The sequence below is a fragment of the Trichosurus vulpecula genome, chromosome 1 (genome assembly GCF_011100635.1).
Source record: "Trichosurus vulpecula isolate mTriVul1 chromosome 1, mTriVul1.pri, whole genome shotgun sequence".
Classification (NCBI taxonomy): Eukaryota; Metazoa; Chordata; class Mammalia; order Diprotodontia; family Phalangeridae; genus Trichosurus; species Trichosurus vulpecula.
This window is the reverse complement of record NC_050573.1, coordinates 30,750,303-30,769,156: the sequence shown is the minus strand read 5'-3', so window position 1 is coordinate 30,769,156 and position 18,854 is coordinate 30,750,303. Positions and strand designations below refer to the sequence as shown.

Genomic DNA, 18,854 nt, shown 5'->3' with positions numbered 1-18,854 from the left:
CAAAAACAACAGATCTGGAAAAGAAATTGAGGAGAGATCATTTAAGAATCACATGTCCATCTAGAAGCCATGAACAAAAAAAAAATTAAGAGCCTAGCATCATATTCCTAGAATTCATAAAACTGTCCAGATCTCTTAAAGCCAGAAGGCAAAGTAAAAATAGAAAAAAACATGCTAGTCATCTTCGGAAAGAGACCTCAAAATCAAAACTCCCAGGAACAGTATTGCCAAAATTTAGAGCTTCCAAGTAAAGGAAAAAAAAAATATTGCAAGAAACCAGAAAGAAAGAATTCAAATACCAAGGGAACCATAGTCAAGATCATATAGAATTAGTAGCCATTTAACAATGGCAAAAAAATGTTGATTTAATTAAAAGGCATAAATAAGGAAACTACATTTTGCTGAAAGATAACAGACAATGAATTAACATAAATATCAAATATATATGCACCAAATGTCATAGCATCTAAGTACATAAAGAAACAATTAAATAAACCGTAGGGAGAAATAGATAGTAAAAATATAATGGGAGACCTCAATTTATCCCCTCTCTGACACAGATAAATCTAATCAAAAAATATGAGAAAGAAGATAACTACCTGAATAGAATTTTATAAAAATTATCTAGGAAAGACCTCTGGAGAATTTTGAAAGGAAATACAAAAGATAATACTGATTCCTCAGCTATGCATGAGAAAAAAATTATCATGCATTAATACGTAAAAAACATACAACTGCAAAAAAATTAAACAAATTTTTACTAACCATAATGTAACAAAAATTACATTCAGTATAAGGCCTTTGAAGGAAAGATTAAAATTAATTGAAATGAAACAATCTAATTCTAAGGAATGTTCTGGTTTAGGAACAAATTATAGGAGCAAGTAATACTTTCATTAAAGGTAATGACAAGACAACATATCAAAATTTGGGGGATTCAGTCAAAGGAGTTATTAAGGGAAAAATCATATCTTTAAACACTTCTATCAATAAAAGAGAGAAATTACAGATCAATCAATTGGACATGTAACTAAAAAAACCATAAATTAAAGCTCTCAATTAAACACAAAATAGAAAATTCTGAAAATCAAAGAAGAAATTTAACAAAATCAAAAGCTATTGAAACAATAAATGAAATTAAGAGCTTTTTTTTCAAAGGGGTAATCATTAGTTGACACAATTTAAAAACAAAAAGAAAGAACTAAACCAAATTACCATTATCAAAAATGAAAAAAAAATTGAATTCAAAACCAATGAAAACAAAAACAAAAGAGATTACTAGGAATGATTTTAACTAATTATATGTCAATAAAACTGACAAAATAAATTAAATAGATAAATATTTACAAAAATATAAACATTCCAGATTAATACAGCCAAAAGTAGAAGACTTGCATAATCTAATCTTAAACAAATAAATTGAACAACCCAAAAATGAACTCTCAAAGGGAAAAAAAAACAGGGCCAGTTAGATTTGCAAGCAAATTCTATCAAACATCTATAGGGTAATTGATTCTGATATTACATAAACTGTTTTTTTTTTAATAGGATAAAAGGAGACCTTACCAAATTTCTTCTATGATACAAGAATGATCTTGATAGTTAAACCAGGGAGAGTCAAACCAGGAAAACAGCAACTACAGACTAATAGCCTAATGAATATTAATGTAAAATTTTTAAATAAAATATTAACAAGGAGACTGTAGCAACACATCACAAATATTATACACTATGGCCAGGCTGGATTTATACTAGAAATGAAAGACTGGTTCAATACCAGGAAAACCACAAAATTTACCATATTAATAACAAGAACAACAAATATCTAAGATGATCAATAGATACATAAAAAGCTCTTGATAAGATGCAGCACCTATTCCTGTTAAAAACACTAAAAAGCATATGATCTGCATTTTCCCTCAAATATGATAAGTAATATCTATTTAAAATGAAGAGCTAGCATTGCTTGTAATGGGGATAAACTAGAAGCCTTTCCAATAAGTTTAATGGTAAAGCAATGATCTCCATAGTAACTATTACTATTCAATATAATTAAGGAAATGCTATCTACAGCAATACTACTAAGAAAAATAAGAACTAGCACTTTAAGGTTTGCAATTGTCTTTATAAACATCATCTAATTTAATCCTCACACCAGCCCTGGGAGGTAGGTGCTTTTATTGTCCATTCACAAAAGCTATTGGGGAAATTGAAAAACAATCTTGAAGAAACTAAATACAGACCAAAAGTGCATACTGTATACCAATTTGAGTTCCAAACCAGTACTTGACTTAGACATTAAGGATGATATCACAAACAAATTAGAGGGAAAAAAAATAACCTGTCAGATCTACTATGGACAGGAGAATAACTCATTGCCAAACAAGAGATAGAGAGGATCCCAGAAGGCAAAATGGATAGTTTTGATTATACAAAAATAAAAGGTTTTGCATACACAGGAATAATGCTGCTAAAATGGGAAGAAAATGGGTAAATTACATAGGAAAATATTTGCAGCAAGCTTTGATCTTATTTCTAAGGCATATAGGAAAGTGATTCAAATTTTTATGATTAAGAGCCATTCTATAATTAATTAAATGATCAAAGGATATATGAACAAGCAATTTGCATAGGAAGAAATCCAAGCTATCAAAAAGCATATGAAAAATGCTCTAAATTACTAATTCCTAGAGAAACACAAATAAAAATAAACTCTTAGATTTCACCTCATATCCATCATATTGGCAAGATTGATAATAAGGAAAAAATGACAAGTGCTGTAGGAAAAACATACAGTAATAGAGTGCTAATGGAGCTATGAACTGGTCCCGCCATTCAGGAAAGCAATTTTAAACTATGTCCCCAAAACTATTACAATGTACATACCTGCATTTAAAATAATCCAGTCATGTCACTTCGAGATCTATGTCCCAAAGAGATCAAAGAAAGAGGAAAAGGGTCTTCTTGATGTGTAAAAATATAGCAGTTCTTTCTTCAACGGCAAAGAGTTGGAAACTGAAGGGGTATCTATCAATTCGGGAATGTCTGAAGAAGTTATGATATATCAAATGCTATTGTACTGTAAGAAATGATGAAGGAGATTGTGTCAGAGAAGCCTGGGAAGACTTGAATGAACTGATGCAGAACCAAGAGAACAATTTATAATCACAAAAATTCCAGACGACTTGTATTATCCACATCTTCATAGAAAGGCAAAGAACTCAGATACCAAGAGACTTTTTTGGACATGGTCAGTTCAGGAATTTATTTTACTTGACTATACATGTTTGTAAAAGGAGTTTTGTTTTGCTTGCTTTCTCAATGAAGGGGTGAGGGGATGGGAGAGGAGGGAGAGAAGGTGATTCTTCATTTTCAAAATGAATATTTTTTTAAAAATTTAAAATTTAAAAAAATTTTGAAATTTTTTTGAGATTTGAAAGTTCTGAAAAAATTTACAAATTGAATATTTTACAGTGATAAAATATAATTTTAAGAAGATTTTCATTATTGGTTTGATTTAAGATAATAGAATCCTGTGACATAGTTTCTAGTACCCTCATCATTTGAGTCATCCTCTTTTGGGCACCTTCTGATTTGTCAATGTTCTTCCTAAGATGTGGACTCAGAACTAAGTGTGGCCAAATGGGGCCAGGCAAGAATCAAAGGACATTGGATTCAAAGGTACCTTGGATGTCATCTTAATCTGACCTCATTTCCAGGTGAGGGCACAGAGAGGTAAAGAGATGTGACCCAACTTCACACAGGTAACAAGGGAGGGAGCAGCAATTTGAACCCCACATTTAGTTTTGCTTCCACTAACCATTTGGTGTTGGAGGACCTGCATTCAGATCCTGACTCTGCTCTTTAATATTCATGAGATGAAAGAGTCAAGCCCAGACCCTTTGATAAAATGTGACCCTAAATTCATAGGACCATAAAAATAGAGTTGGGAGAAAACTTACTCGTCATTTCGGAGATGAGGAAATCAAGGCTTGGGGAGGTGATAGGACATTCCCAAGGTCACTGAGCTAGTAAGTGACAGAGTCATAGGCAAACAAGATCAGCAGGCAGGACATGCCTACCGTGCCTTTTCTCCTCCAATACTGTCTCCCCTCTACCATCACATCATCCCTGTCTCTCTATAACAGGATGCCCCATATGCTATAATTCTCTTACTGTAGCCTAAACCCATGTTAGGAAACAGGATCGTATGATAACTAGATAGAGGGCCAGCCTCCCATTCAACAAGACATGGGTTCACGTCTTGCCACTCACACATGTTAGTTGTATGAGCCTAAACAAGTCATTTGATTTCTTAGTGCCCTGGGAAGCTCTCTAAGATACTAAGCTGCACTCCATCTCTCAGAACTTTGGCTTCCTCATTTATAAGACAAGAATAATACCTCTTGGTACCAGATACACAATGCTGTGAAGAATGTACTGTGTCATCTTTTAGAAGTATTATTGTTGTTGTGTTTGTCCTAAGTTCTCAAAGATTACCATGACATCAGGGAGATGATGCCATGACTTACAGTTGACTTTGAGTGAGGCAGGGCTGTGCAAGGTCACGAGCCTCACTTTATCCTCCAGAGCCATATGGGTCCAGTGACCTGATATTCACCGCACAACTGGAGATGGCCCAGGATGCATTGGGAGACCCTGGTCCTTTCAGGCTAAAGTCTTTTCAGGTTCTCACTTTGAGTGAGGTAATGCCCATTCAGTGAATAGGTCTCTTTAAGAAATTAATCAAAGGATGGCCCCTTTAATCAAAACTCAAAAAAGCAAATCAAACTGGGAGGGGAAGACCTTTGGGGTTTCCTGGCCAATGAGTCACTGTTACAAGATAAGTGTCTTGAGTTATCCCCATCCAATCCTCAATTCCATGGCCTAGTAGAGTGGGTTAATTCCATCATCTAAACCAGTCAGGTTAGCAAAAAGATAAATCAGAAGCATCTCTGTGTTACTTGGTTAATCTGGGCTTGGCCTTGTTGGCTTTCTGCTCCCTATATCTTATCCTGTCCTTCTGAATGTGACCACTACCCTATGACATCATTTCTGTGGGTCTCTGGAAGCATTTTATAAGTGGTGAAGTTAAGGGAATTAAGATATTGATTTACCAGTTGCTTTGCTACACCTTATAGACCAAAGTAATGGATCATCTTTGGAAGGTTACACACATATTCCAAAGATGTGCCCATTGCTTAGAGCATGCACAGAAACCAACATCCATTAGCCTCCATTAGAGCTCATAGAATCACAAATTTAAAGCAGGAACGGACCTCAGAGGCCATTGAATTCTTCCTCCTCACTTCATAAATGGGGAAACAGAGGCCCAGGGAGGTGACTGGATCTGTTTCAAGACCTGTAACTCCAATCCAGCATTCTTTCCACATTTCCACCTTGCCTTCGGAGACTGCTGGGCAGTCTTCAGCTCTCCTTAGTGGGGTCAAATCTGATTTTTGGAAACCACCAAGGATCTTTTGGAGTCTGACTTGGTCAATTAGGTGATTAAGTAACCTAGGGGCATGTCAGCTCTGGTCAAAGAGTTTTACTTTGCTATAAGAGAGCTCTCAAAGTGTGGAGTAATCCAGAAACATTTAATATGAAAACACTTTAATAATACTTTTTTTTAAATAAAAGGCAACCATAAAGGAAGGGAAAAACATCTTGTGGTTCCTTAACTGCCTCTGAAAAGGCACCTTTTTTTACACTGAGGTGTGTAAGTTCTTTATTTTTTTTCCCCTTATTTTTCTTCCTCTTTAATTTTCTGGTAAACAGTACAATAAAATAGATTTCATTCTGCATCAGCTCATAGTTCTTGATCCAAAGTCCCTAGGCTACCACATTCATTACAGATGACTCCTGCCTTGATAAAGGCCAGAAATAGCAAATCCACCATCCTTGTTAGGCAAGGTCATATAAGGTAATATATGCTCAATTTCCCTTTATCACATAGAAATTCTCCAATCATCTTTTAATCATCATTATAAAACTCCATGAGGTATTCCCATAGGTAGAGAGAGTGCTAAATAATTTCAACTTAATAGAGTGAGCATAATATCCATTTTATGTAGATTGTCTTTTCATATTAAATTAAAATTAATTGCTCCCAACATTCTAGGTCTATTCTCTTGGTGGACACATATATCCTAAATATAATTTAGCTTATCTTATGGATTTTTCAGTGTCCTTGTATCAAATAATTTAATTGTTAAGTCACTTTTAAAATCTCTAACCATCAAATTACATTTATTGCACTCCAGCAATATTCATATTTCCTTCAGTTTATTCCAATTGACCTCATAACTGGAGGTTCTGTTCCTAATTGAATAGTAAAAGATAATAAGTTGGTCCTTTGAGCCACAGAAGAATGCAAAATGTTTAACACTGTGATATTGGTGCAGACTTAGTATATACTCAGTGGGTATTATCATGACAATAGTGCATATCAAGCTTCTTTCCTTCCTCTTTGCAACCTGTAGAAACAAACCAACAACTGACTGAATAGATACTAGCTAAGGAGTGTAGTATATGATTTGGTCACAAGGTGGTACTACCTTTAAGCCACCAAACAGGTGGTTTTGTCTACAAGTAGAAAGTGCAAGGTTATAGGCTTTATCAACATCTTTGTTATCATTTGTTATCAAAAGGTGCTCAGCACTAGAATCCTCTTAAATCAGTTCCCCTCACACCTCTCATTTTTTTTTGTTTTTGTATTTGTTTTTTCCCTGCTGTATTATAATTTTATTTATTTTGTAGACATTTCTCAATTACTTTTTTATTTTCAACATTCATTTTTATAAGATTTTTTAGTTCCAAATTCCCCCTCCCTCCCTTCTTTCCCCCTCCCCCTCCTTTTTTCCCCTTCCCAAGACAGCAAGCAATCTGATATAGGTTATACATGTACGATCATGTTAAACATATTTCCACATTAGTCATGTCATTAAAGAAGAATTGGAACAAAAGGGAAAAACCACAAGAAAGGGGAAAAAAAGTGAAAACAGTACACTTTGATCTGCATTCCAACTCCATAGTTCTTTCTCTGGATGTGGATAGCATTTTCCATTATGAGTCTTTTGGAATTGTCTTGGATCATTGTATTGCTGAGAAGAGCTAAGTCTATCATAGTTGATCATCACATAATGTTGCTGTTACTGTGTACAATGTTCCCCTGGTTCTACTTACTTCACTCAGTATCAGTTCGTATAAGTCTTTCCAAGTTTGTCCTGAAATATGCCTGCTCATCATTTCTTATAGAACAATAGTATTACATTACATTCATATACAACCACTTGTTCAGCCACTTCTCAATTGGTGAGCATCCCCTTAATTTCCAATTCTTTGATAACACAAAAAGAGCTGCTATAAAAATTTTTGTACATGTGGGTCCTTTCTCCTTTTTTATGATCTCTTTAGGATACAGACCTAGAAGTGATATTTCTGGGTCAAAGGCCATACACACTTTTAAAGCCCTTTGGGCAGAATTCCAAATTGCTTTCCAGAACTGTTGGATCAGTTCACAACTCCATCAACAATGATTAGTTTTCCAATTTTTCCATATCTTCTCCAACATTTATCATTTTCCTTTTCTGTCATATTAGCCAAACTTATAGGTGTGAGGTGGTACATCAGAGTCATTTTAATTTGCATTTCTCTAATCAATAGTGATTTAGACTATTTTTATATGGCTATAGATAACTTTAATTTCTTCATCTGAAAACTTCCTGCTCCAATCCTTTGACCATTTATCAACTGGGGAATGACTTGTATTCTTATAAATTTGACTCAGTCCTCTATATATTTCAGAAATGAGTCCTTTATCAGAAAAACTGGCTGTAAAAAAATTTTTTGCCAGCTTTTTGCTTTCCTTCTAATCTTGGTTGCATTGGTTTTGTTTGTGCAAACCCTTTTTAATTTAATGTAGTCAAAATTATCCATTTTGCATTTCATAATGTTTTCTATGTCTTGTTTTGGTCATAAATTATTCACTTCTCCATAGATCTAACAGATCAACTATTCTTTTGCTCTCCTAATTTGCTTATGGTATAACCATTTCTGTCTAAATCACGTACCCATTTTGTTCTTATCTTGGTATATGATATGATATGTTGGTCTGTGCCTATTTTCTGCCGTATTTTCCAGTTTCCCCAGCAGTGTTGGTGAAATAGTTAGTTCTTATCCCAGAAGCTGGAGTCTTTGGGTTTATCAACACTACATTACTATAGTAATTTACTAATGTGTCTTGTGTACCTAATCTATTCCACTGATCCACCGCTCTATTTCTTGACCAATACCAAATAGATTTGATGATTGTTGCTTTATAATATACTTTTAGATCTGATATGGCTAGGCCACTTTCCTTTGCATTTTTCCCCATTAATTCCCTTGATATTCTTGATCATTTTTTTCTTCCAGATGAATTTTGTTATTATTTTTTCTAGCTCTATAAAATAATTTTTGGTAGTTTGATTGGTGTGGTACTGAATACATAAATTAATTTAGGTAGAATTGTAATTTTAAATATATTAGGTTGTCTTACCCATGAGCAATTGACATTTTTCAAATTGTTTAGATTTGACTTTATTTGTGTGAAAAGTGTTTTTTTAATTGTTTTCATGCAGTTCCTGGGTTTGTCTTGGCAGGTAGACTCCTAAATAGTTTATATTCTCTACAGTTATTTTAAATGGAATCTCTCTTTCTGTCTCTTGATGCTGGACTTTGTTGGCAATATATAAATTGCCGATGATTTATGTGCGTTTATTTTAAATCCTGCAACTTTGCTAAAGTTGGTAATTATTTCAAGTAGTTTTTTTTAGTTGATTCCCTAGGATTCTCTAAGTATACCATGGCATCATCTGCAAAGAGTCATAGTTTTGTTTCCTCATTGCTTATTCTAATCCGTTCAATTTCTTTTTCTTCTGTTATTGCTATAGCTAACATCTTTTAGTACACTATTGAATAATAATGGTGATAATGGGCATCCTTGTTTTACCCCTGACATTATTGTGAAGACTTCTAGCTTATCCCCATTACATATAATGTTTGCTGACGGTTTTAGTTAGATACTACTTATCATTTTAAAGAAAACTCCATTTATTCCTATGTTCTCTAGTGTTTTTAATAGGAATGGGTGCTGTATTTTGTCAAAAGCTTTTCTTGTATCTATTGAGATAATCATATGATTTCTGTTAGTTTTGTTATTAATATGGTCAATTATGCTGATAGTTTTCCTAATATTGAACCAGCCCTTCAGTCCTGGTATAAATTCCACCTGGTCAGAGTGTATTATCCTCATGACAAATTGCTGTAATATATTTGCTAGTATTTTATTTAAATTTTTTGCATCAATATTCGTCAGGGAAATTCATCTATAATTTTCTTTCTGTTTTGGCTCTTCACTGTTTAGATATTAGCACTATATTTGTGTCACAAAAGGAATTTGGTAGGACTCCACCTATTTTTCCAAATAGTTAATATAGTATTGGAATTAATTGTTCTATAAATGTTTGGTGGAATTCACTTACAAATATGCCTGGCCCTGGAGATTTTTTCTTAAGAGAGTTCATTAATGGTTTGTTCAATTTCTTCTCCTAAAATGGGATTATTTAAGTATTTTATTTCCTCTTCTGTTAATCTGGACAATTTGTATTTTTGTAAATATTTATCCATTTCACCAAGATTGTCAGATTTATTGGCATACAGTTGGGCAAAATAGCTCCTATTGCTTTAATTTCCTCTTCATTGATGGTGAATTCACCCTTTTCATTTTTGATACTAATAGTTTTATTTTCTTGTTTCTTTTTTTTAATCAAATTAACCAAAGGTTTATCTATTTTATTGTTTTTTTTCCCACAAAACCACCTCTTAGTTTTATTTATTAGTTGAACAGTTTTGTCAATCCCTTCTTTGATTTTCAGAATTTCTAACTTGGTATTTAATTGGGGATTTTAAGTTTATTCTTGTTCTAGTCATTTTAGTTTCATGTCCAATTTACTGAGCTGTTCTTTTTCTATTTTATTCATATAAGCCTTTAGAGATAAAAAAAAATTCTCCTAAGAACTACTTTGGCTGCATCCCATAAATTTTGGTATGTTGTCTCATTATTGTTGTTCTTTCTGATGAAATTATTGATTATTTCTATGATTTGTTGTTTGACCCACTTATTCTTTAGAATTAGATTATTTAGTTTCCAATTAATTTTTAATCTATCTGTCTGTGGTCCTTTATTACATGTATTTTTATTGCATCATGGTCTTAAAAGGATACATTTAGTATTACTGCACTTGTGAAGTTTTTATGCCCTAATGCATGGTCAATTTTTGTGTAGGTGCCATATAGCTGAGAAAAAAGATATATTTCTTTCTACTTCAATTCAATTTTCTCCAGAAGTCTATCATATCTAACTTTTCTAAAATTCTATTCACTTCCTTAACTTCTTTCTTATTCATTTTGTGGTTAGATTAATCTAGTTCTGAAAGGGTGAGTTTGAGGTCGCCCACTAGTATAGTTTTGCTGTGTATTTCTTCCTGTAACTCACTTAACTTCTCTAAGAATTTGGATACTATATACCACTTGGTGCATATATCCTTAGTATTGATATTACATCATTGTCTATGGTACCTTTTAGCAAGATATAGTTTCTTTCCTTCCTTATCTCTTTTAATTAGATCTATTTTTGCTTTTGCTTTGTCTGAGATCAGAATTGCTACCCCTGCTTTTTTTTTACTTCAGCTGAAGCATAATATGTTCTACTCCATTCTTTTACCTTTACTGTGTATGTATCTCGCTGCATCAGATGTTTCTTGTAAACAACACGTTGTAGGATTATGGTTTTTAATGCACTCTGCTATCTACTTCTGTTTCATGGGAGAGTTCATTCCATTTCCATTAAGTTATGATTACTGTATATTTCCCTGCATCCTATTTCCCCATTTATACTTTTCTTTCTCCCTTCACCCTGTCCATCCTCACCAGTGTTTTGCTTCTGATCACTGCCTCCCTCAATCTGCCCTCCCTTCTATCAGTGCCCCTCTCTTTTCTTTCCCCTTTCTCCTCCTCTTTCTGTCCTCCCTTCTCCCTGCCCCCTTCCCCTTGTTATTTTTAAAGATGCAATAACCACGGTGAACCTTTTGGAGCCTTGACACAGGGCACCAACATTTTTAGGACACTCCCAGCACTGGTCATGCAACAGATACAGAAGCAACCAAGTTTAGTTCCCTGTCAGCAAGACAAGTAAGTTATTATATAATATCATCTGGAGTTAGAAGCAGAGGCTAGATTACCTTAGAGATAATCTGGCCCAACCCTGTCAGAGGCCAATGAGTCCAACCATTTCATTTTACAGGAGAGGAAACTGGGGCCCACAGAGATAAAGAGACTTGCCAGTGTTGTTCAGTTGAAATAGGAAGCTACAAGATTAAAAGATTCATCTTCCACCCACTCCCCAACAATGGTCATGCCTCTCTAGCCCATTTCTACCCTATTTGTGCCTTATTTGTTTTAAAAATTGGTTTAAGTATGTTTCACATAATGTGCTCTAAGAGGAAAAAATTGCTAGTTATGGTCTTGTTAATAAACCCACATTTTTTGCTTTAGAGTCACACCTTATACAATAGGTATTTCTTAAGCTAGGCTCATATGCAGAAAGCTATTCTGAATTCAAGAAAACCCAGAATTGTCAAGAAATTTGGTCTCTTTCAAGTACCTAAAACAATTCAAGCCAGGCTTACAAAGTGCCTAATGGAAATTCCAAAGGCACAGCTAAGAATGATCTCTAATGAGTAAAAAGGAGAACAAAATTGTTTGAATGTAAAAAACTATCAGAGAATTTCTGGAAAAGACCATCTGGTCCAACCTACTCCTGAACAAGAATCTTGGAAATCATAGATTTTTGAGTTGGGATGGATCAGAGGATCACAGACCTAAAACTGGAAGGGTCCCCAAAAGCCATTTATACAAACCCATTCAAAAAAGATTAAATAACTTATCCAGACCACATAGGTAATAAGCATCAGATGTAGGATTTGAATCTGGGTGCTCTGACTTCAGACAAAGTACTTTTCCCCCTGTCTTTTTTAGGAAAATCTAGGCCAGTCTCCCTCAGTTTAAAGATGAGGAAGTTGAAGGCCAGAGAAGTTTGATGTACCAGGTAGTAAGAACAGAGGGAGGTTTCAAGCCTAGGGCCTCTAATTCCAAATTCACTGCTCTTTCTGCTAAAACATACTCTATAACACTTCTTACAAATGGTGTCCCTCTTTTTTTTCAAGCCCTACTACAGTGAAGAAAAATTCACCATGCCCAAGGCAGCCTATGCAGTTGTTGGACAGTTCCAATTGTGTGGCCGTGTTTTCTTTATATGAATCCTAAACATGGCTCTCTGACTTCCCACACTCTACTTCAGGTTCTACCCTCTTGGGCTAAGCAAGTGATCTCCCTCTTCCACTTAATGGTCCTTCAGATGCTTCATTGGTTCATACAAAATTGAGCTAGAAGGGACCTTAGAGATAATCTAGCCCAAACCTCTTATTTTACACACATTGAAACTGAGGCTCAGAAAGATGAAGTGGTTTACCCACAGATGACAGAATTGGGGGCAACCAAAATGAGCAGATGAGGCAGCCCAGGCCTTTCTCCTCCAACATATATCTTGTATGTACAGAATTGTTTACGTGTGGTCTCCCTCCCGTGGAGGACATTTTCCTTTGTACCTCCAGCACAGTGTCTTGCACAGAGTAAATACTTAATGAAAGCTCATGGACTTGACTCCAACATTGCCTTTATCAACACATCTTGCCTTCAATTTATGAAGCAAGGGACAGAAATCCAGTGACACTGACCTCAAGACACTCCATATCTCATCTCTGGGAATTCTCTTCAGCTACCCACCATACCTGAGATGCTATCCCTCCTCCACTCTTATGACTTGACTTCCTTTAAATCCCAACTAAATCCCCACCTCCTACAGGAAGCCTTCCCCAACCCCTCTTAATTCCGATGCCTCCCCTCTGTTAATTATTTCCTAGTTATTCTGTATATAGCTTGCTTTGGATATATTTGTTCACATGTTGTCTCTCCCCTCCCCATTAGATTGTAAGCTCCTTGTGGGTGGGAACTGTCTTTTGCTCTTATGGCATCTCTACTGCTTGGCACAGAGCCTGGCACATAGCAGGTGCTCGATAAATGTTGATTAATTGAAAAAAAGAACTAGAATAATCATCAAAGCAAGTATCTGGGCGCTGGGTGCTTTTGAAGCACGTGGCATTTATTAGGCATAAATTGACACACAAGAATATGGAAAGAATACTTGGGGATATTTTTTCCTTAGCAACATAGATGGAGACATAGCAAGAGCACACTCACAGCCGTACACATGCTTACTCACACTTTCCCACACTCAGACATTTTACCCTGTTCTCTTCATTAGGGTCAATTACAAAAAATACAAGAAAAGCACTGTGAAAAGGGGGAAAAAACAACAAACTTAGATTCGAGTATCAATAAAATAAAAAGCTCTTAACCAGCAGATATGCTGGTTTTATTACCTGTTATTACTTAATTAGAAATCCTATTTATAAATAAATAGTACCAGTAAAATATTACATCTGAAGAACCCTGCAATAGTTTTACTTACAAACTTTTTTTTTATCATTTTATGCTCTTTAAAAAAATCCCCCCCACACACACACACCCACACACCCCACCACCCAACACAGTTTGTTTCCTTTTGGCATTACTGTGGTTTCTTTGGAAAGAAAGAATTTGAAAAGAAAAGAGCGCCTTGCAAAGTCTTCTTCCATTTGGCAGGCAGGGGCAGTGGGTTCAAGGGCAGGGGATAGAGGCTGGAGTCTCTACCAGTTTGCTTTTTGGTCAGTAAGTACATTTATTTTGGCTTTTCTGTCTCTGCATCAACTCCTGAGCTGGTGGTCCTCTTATCATCCGAGTTCTGCCCAAGTCAAAACCCACCACTTTCCACTTTCTTCCCAAAGCAACACATTTCCCATCAGCTCACATTTCAACGTGGGTTGAATCCAAAGAAAGAGAGCAGGAAAGAAGACAGGGTCTTTTGCAAGAAACATTGCCAGGCCTAGACAGGAATAGCTTTCTTAGTCCCATTGGCAAATCAAAAGAGAGTGTCGTGTTTATTATAAAGATCAATCACGAAGGTAAGTGTTGGATATTTGCAGAAACATCACATGTCAGAGGTAGGTACCTAACTTTAGTCAAGGGGAATGTGGGTCTTTTGCAGGGAGGGGCAGGAAGAAGCAAGAGATGATTTAAAAAAAACCCATACACAAGCACACTTTGGAACACAACCTGTCTAGGTCTCCCCCACAAAAGGGACCAGGTCCCTTTCAGAGAATAGAAAGAAAAAATATATTATAATTTATTATATAACAATGTTAACATTAACACCAAGGGACCAGGGCTAGAAAATAAACATCCGATGCACTGGGATGTAGACCTCTTTTTTGTCTGTCTCTGTATCACCAGCACCTAGCACAGTGCCTCGTACATAGTAGGCACTTTGTAAAAGTTTCTTAGCTTGATTTGTTGAATATGTTTTGAGCAGAGTCGTACCAAGGACAAGCACCATAAACAGTGCCTGGGGCAAGTAGCTAGAAAGGCCAATATCAGTTACCAAGAGTTAGGGGAAAGGGGAGACGAAGACCCTGAAACACTGGTGTGACGTGAGGCCACTGCTGGGAGGATGATGAAGGGTCTCCAGGAAACAAAGAAAAATGGGGGAGGAGCTCATGAAGTCTCAAATCAGGATCATTTCATTATTTGTATTGGTATCCTCAGCCCCTAACACAGTGCCTGGTACACAGTAGGCACTTTAAATATTGTCTCCCTCATTAGAATGTGAGTTTCTTCAGGTATGGAGTTGGTTTTGCCTTTCTTTGCATCCTCAGTAATTAACACAGTGCCTGGTGTATCTGTGAGCACTTAATAAATGGTTGTTGACTTGATGTGTTGATTGATTGACTGCAAGAGCTGTCTATGCTCCCTAAATCGGAGCACTCTGGGACCAAGCACTAGTTGGCCTACCCTAGTTACAACTCTGGTGTTGAGATGCAAAAACACAGCTCAGGCCTCAGGGTGGTTGTAGAAGATGAGTTTGGAAGGTGAGAGGAAAGGGAGTCATGGAACAGGTTGACTTTTTGTGGGGTTGGGTTTTTTTCCCTTTTTTTGAGTTTTTGAAACAAAACAAAAAAGTCACATTTTTTGAATTGTGGTTTCAAATCAGCATCCAGCTGGCACAAGGGCCCAGTTGGAGGAAATCTTGCCAAAGGGGTTTCCTGTCTCTCATCCTCCCTCTTCATGTCTATCATCACAGCCCCTTGCTCAGTCTTAGCTGTTCTCACTCCACTCTGGCACCATGCCCACTCCATGGACAGAGTGGTACTGATGAGGAGAGAGGGTTCGAGGTACCCCATGGGAGTACAGGAACTCAGCAGGCTGTATGCTGCCAGGGGACTGGAGGCTGGTCTGCGGCCCACACTGCCGAACCACAGGCTGATGGGAGACGGACGTCTGATGCTGAAACATGCTCTCCCCGAGCTGGGGGGAGCTGTGATTAGCCACCCCAGCCAAACGGGGCACCAAGGGCCCCGAAGTGAAATGGGCCGAGAAATGTTGGTAAGGGAGTCTATCCACAGACTGCATGGCGGTCACTGTACAGCTGCTGTATGAAGGCATGGCAGGCCAGGTATTACAGCTAATGTCTTCCAAGCTGGGCACGGAGTCTGTGGGGGGAGCAGAGCTGGCATACATGCAGGCTTGGCGCTGGGCAGATTCAGTCCTGTAGGAGGGATTCAGCCCCTGCTGCTGGGAGTAACTGGACCGATAGAAGGGGTCCTCTTCAGTGGGGGAGGTCTCCATGTAGGGCTTTTTGTAGGCATGCTCAGTGGTGGAACATTCCTCATCTGCTAAAAGACAAGAAAGTGAATACACCAAAGCCCCCCGAGTGGAGCAAAGGACAGTAAGAGAAAGCTGGCAATGACAATCTCGGTATGGGCTAGTTAGGGGACAAGCAGAAGTATTCAGTGTTGGTGAGTGTGAAACACAGGACCACAGTGGGCTTACATCAGGAACAGACCTCGGGGGCCAGCCAGTCTAACCTGCTCACCTTATGGAGAAGGATGAAACCTAGAAGGGTTAAGTGATCCATTTAATGCCCAAGGACCCATGGGTTGCAGAGACACAATTTTAACAAAAGTCCACTGACTTGTTAGGAAACTTGGTTTCTAATCCTCATCTGTTGTCACAGTAGCCATTTCCACTGTGTTACGTGTGACCTGGAAAAGGTCACACCCACGGGTCGCAGGATTTAGAGATCACCTAGTCCAAACTCCTCATTTTGCAGACGCAGAAACTGAGACCCAAAGAGGTAACCTCATAAGAACACAAGATTTAGATCTGGAAGAGTCCCTTAGAGGCCATATAGTCCAGTTTTACAGGTGAGGAAACTGAGTCCCAAAGTGATCTGACCAAGGTCACTCAAGCCCTAACATTATAGATTGAGAATTAGAAGGTACCTCAAAGTTATAGATGAAGAAACTGAGGCACAAAGCTGAACTCACATGACAGATTAGCAACAAAAGTGAGTTAGTGTTTGTTTGTTTTTCCATTTTACTCCTTCAGAGATAGAAGCTATCAATGCATCAACAAGCATTTACAAAGGACCCAAAACATTTGAAACCCTGAACTAGGAACAGTTACACAAAAATAAAAGCAATGTTACTATCCTAAGATTCAGAGTGAGAAGGAGCCTTGAAGGATCATCTAGTCCAACCCTTTCATTTGACAGATGAAGAAATTGAAACCCTGTCTGGCATTTATGGTGCTTCACCACCTGGCTCCATCCTACCTTTCCAGTCCTCTGGACCTCCCTCCATGCCTAGCTTCTGATCCTCACCCACAGCTCCATCTCCCATCTCCATGATTTGGAGTTCCATTCAATGCCCTTCCCTGACCTCTGTCTTTAGAACCCCTGGCTTTCAAGACTCCCAGCTCAAGTACTGCCTTGAATCAAAAAGTCTGTCCTGGTGTCTCCAGCTGCTGGTACCTTCTCCTCAAAGATTATATAGCATCTACTTTATGTGCATTATGTGGATGTTATTATTCAGTCATTTCAGTTGTCTGATTCTTTGTGACCCCATTTGGGGTTTTCTTGGCAGAGATACTTGCCATTTCCTTCTCTAGCTCATGTTACAGATGAGGAAACTGAGGCAAAAAGGGATAAGTGACTTGCCCAGGGTCACACAGTTAATAAGTGTCTGAGGCCAGATTTGAATTTCAGGCTCAGTGCTCTATCCACTGCACCATCTAGGTTCCCTTTTCTTGTATATACTCACTTATGCACATATTCTTTCCCCAGTAAAATGAGAACTTCTGGAGGGCAGGAAGATTTTTTTTTAATATTTCTCTGTATCCCCAAAGCTTAGCATGGTATCTAACATGTAGGAAGAACCCAATAAGTGCTTGTTGATTTCACTGAAATGTTGGTCAATTAACTGATCTAGATCCATCCACCCTCATTTTACAGATGAGTAAACTGAGGCACAGAGCAATTCAGTGACTTGCCCATGGTTATACAAGTAGTGAGTAGTTGCATCAAAGTTCTAACCCAGATTCTCTGCCTTTTTTTCTGCTACCCCACCCTGTGCTCCTAGACTCCCACTTTACAGAGATGCAAGGATCCTCTCTGAATCAACCTTCGAAATCTTAAGCTTTTGTTCAAAGGCAGAGATGTAGAAGGCTTTATTTTCTGTCCAGAGGTCACTTGAATTCAATTAGCCAATAAACAAACGCTGATTAAGCTCTTATTATGTGCCAGGCACATAATAAGCATTGACGATGCAAAGAAAGAGCAAAGTCTGGCCTCTACCCTCCAAGAGTACAACATGCACCCATGTAAGTGTGTATACGAGCAACCCAAGAATTGAAAGAAGAGCGGCTATAACCCACAGTGAATTTTCGCCTCTGATATACACCCATTAGGGTACAATAGGGATGTCTGGGAGAAGTGGGGACAGATTGAAACACAGTGTATTGGGTTGACTGACGGAGCTGAAGGAGAGGTCTGAATTCATTGTTGCCAAGCAGCCTCTGGTTCTTGGATTTCTAAGATTCTGTACTCCACCTGTGGTGGCCCTGACAACTGTTCTTTAAAAAGGCTGGGGAGAAAACCACAGAGAAGGAAATGCATTAACAGTTACTGGAGAGATTTAGAGACGAGGTCACTGAGGAGGAACCTGATTATGTCCATTCAGAATTTGGTCAACTTCACGGTTTTTTACAGGGTTGTGAAGGCACAACTGGGCAAGGACACCTGCAGTGGGGGACCTTGGTTGCTCCACTAGGGCTTGTGAAACTGCCATATCTACAAATGGCAGCAGCCGCTCAGCCTGATTCTCATAAAATGAAAGTTCATTCAGCCAGCTCTGTACCTATTTAACCTAGGGCCAAAGGCCTAGTGCTATTAGCTATTCCCCTCCAGTACAAGACACATCTGGGGCCTGGAGACCCAGGATGCCAAAGCATCTGGATGAAAAATTTAAAATTCTGACACTCAGGAGTGGAAAGAAAGAAGGAGAGGAGAGAAGAAGAGAGGGGAGAGGGGGTAAGGGGAAGTGAGAGGAGAGGAGAGGAGAGGAGAGGAGAGGAGATGAGAGGAGAGGAGAGGAGAGGAGAGGAGGGGAGGGGAGGGGAGGGGAGAGGAGAGAAGGGGAGGGAAGGGGAGGGGAGAGGAGAGGTGAGGGAGGGGAGGGGAAGGGGAGGAGAGAAAAGAAAAAGGGAGGGGAGGGGAGGAGAGAAGAGAAGAAGAATAAGAAGAGGAGAAGAAAGAGGAG

At 37.9% G+C, this 18,854-nt stretch overlaps 1 protein-coding gene across 1 annotated transcript in view; it reads right to left on the bottom strand.

Annotated features, from left to right (window-relative positions):
- Window positions 1-14,911: 14,911 nt before the first annotated feature.
- The window catches only part of TBX5 (T-box transcription factor 5), a gene marked incomplete at its 5' end in the record, with an annotated part of 48,780 nt that continues 44,837 nt past the window's right edge, over window positions 14,912-18,854 (bottom strand). Inside the window, 1 exon segment of the mRNA XM_036750714.1 lies at window positions 14,912-15,926. Within this exon segment, the coding sequence (XP_036606609.1) occupies window positions 15,352-15,926 (575 nt within the window).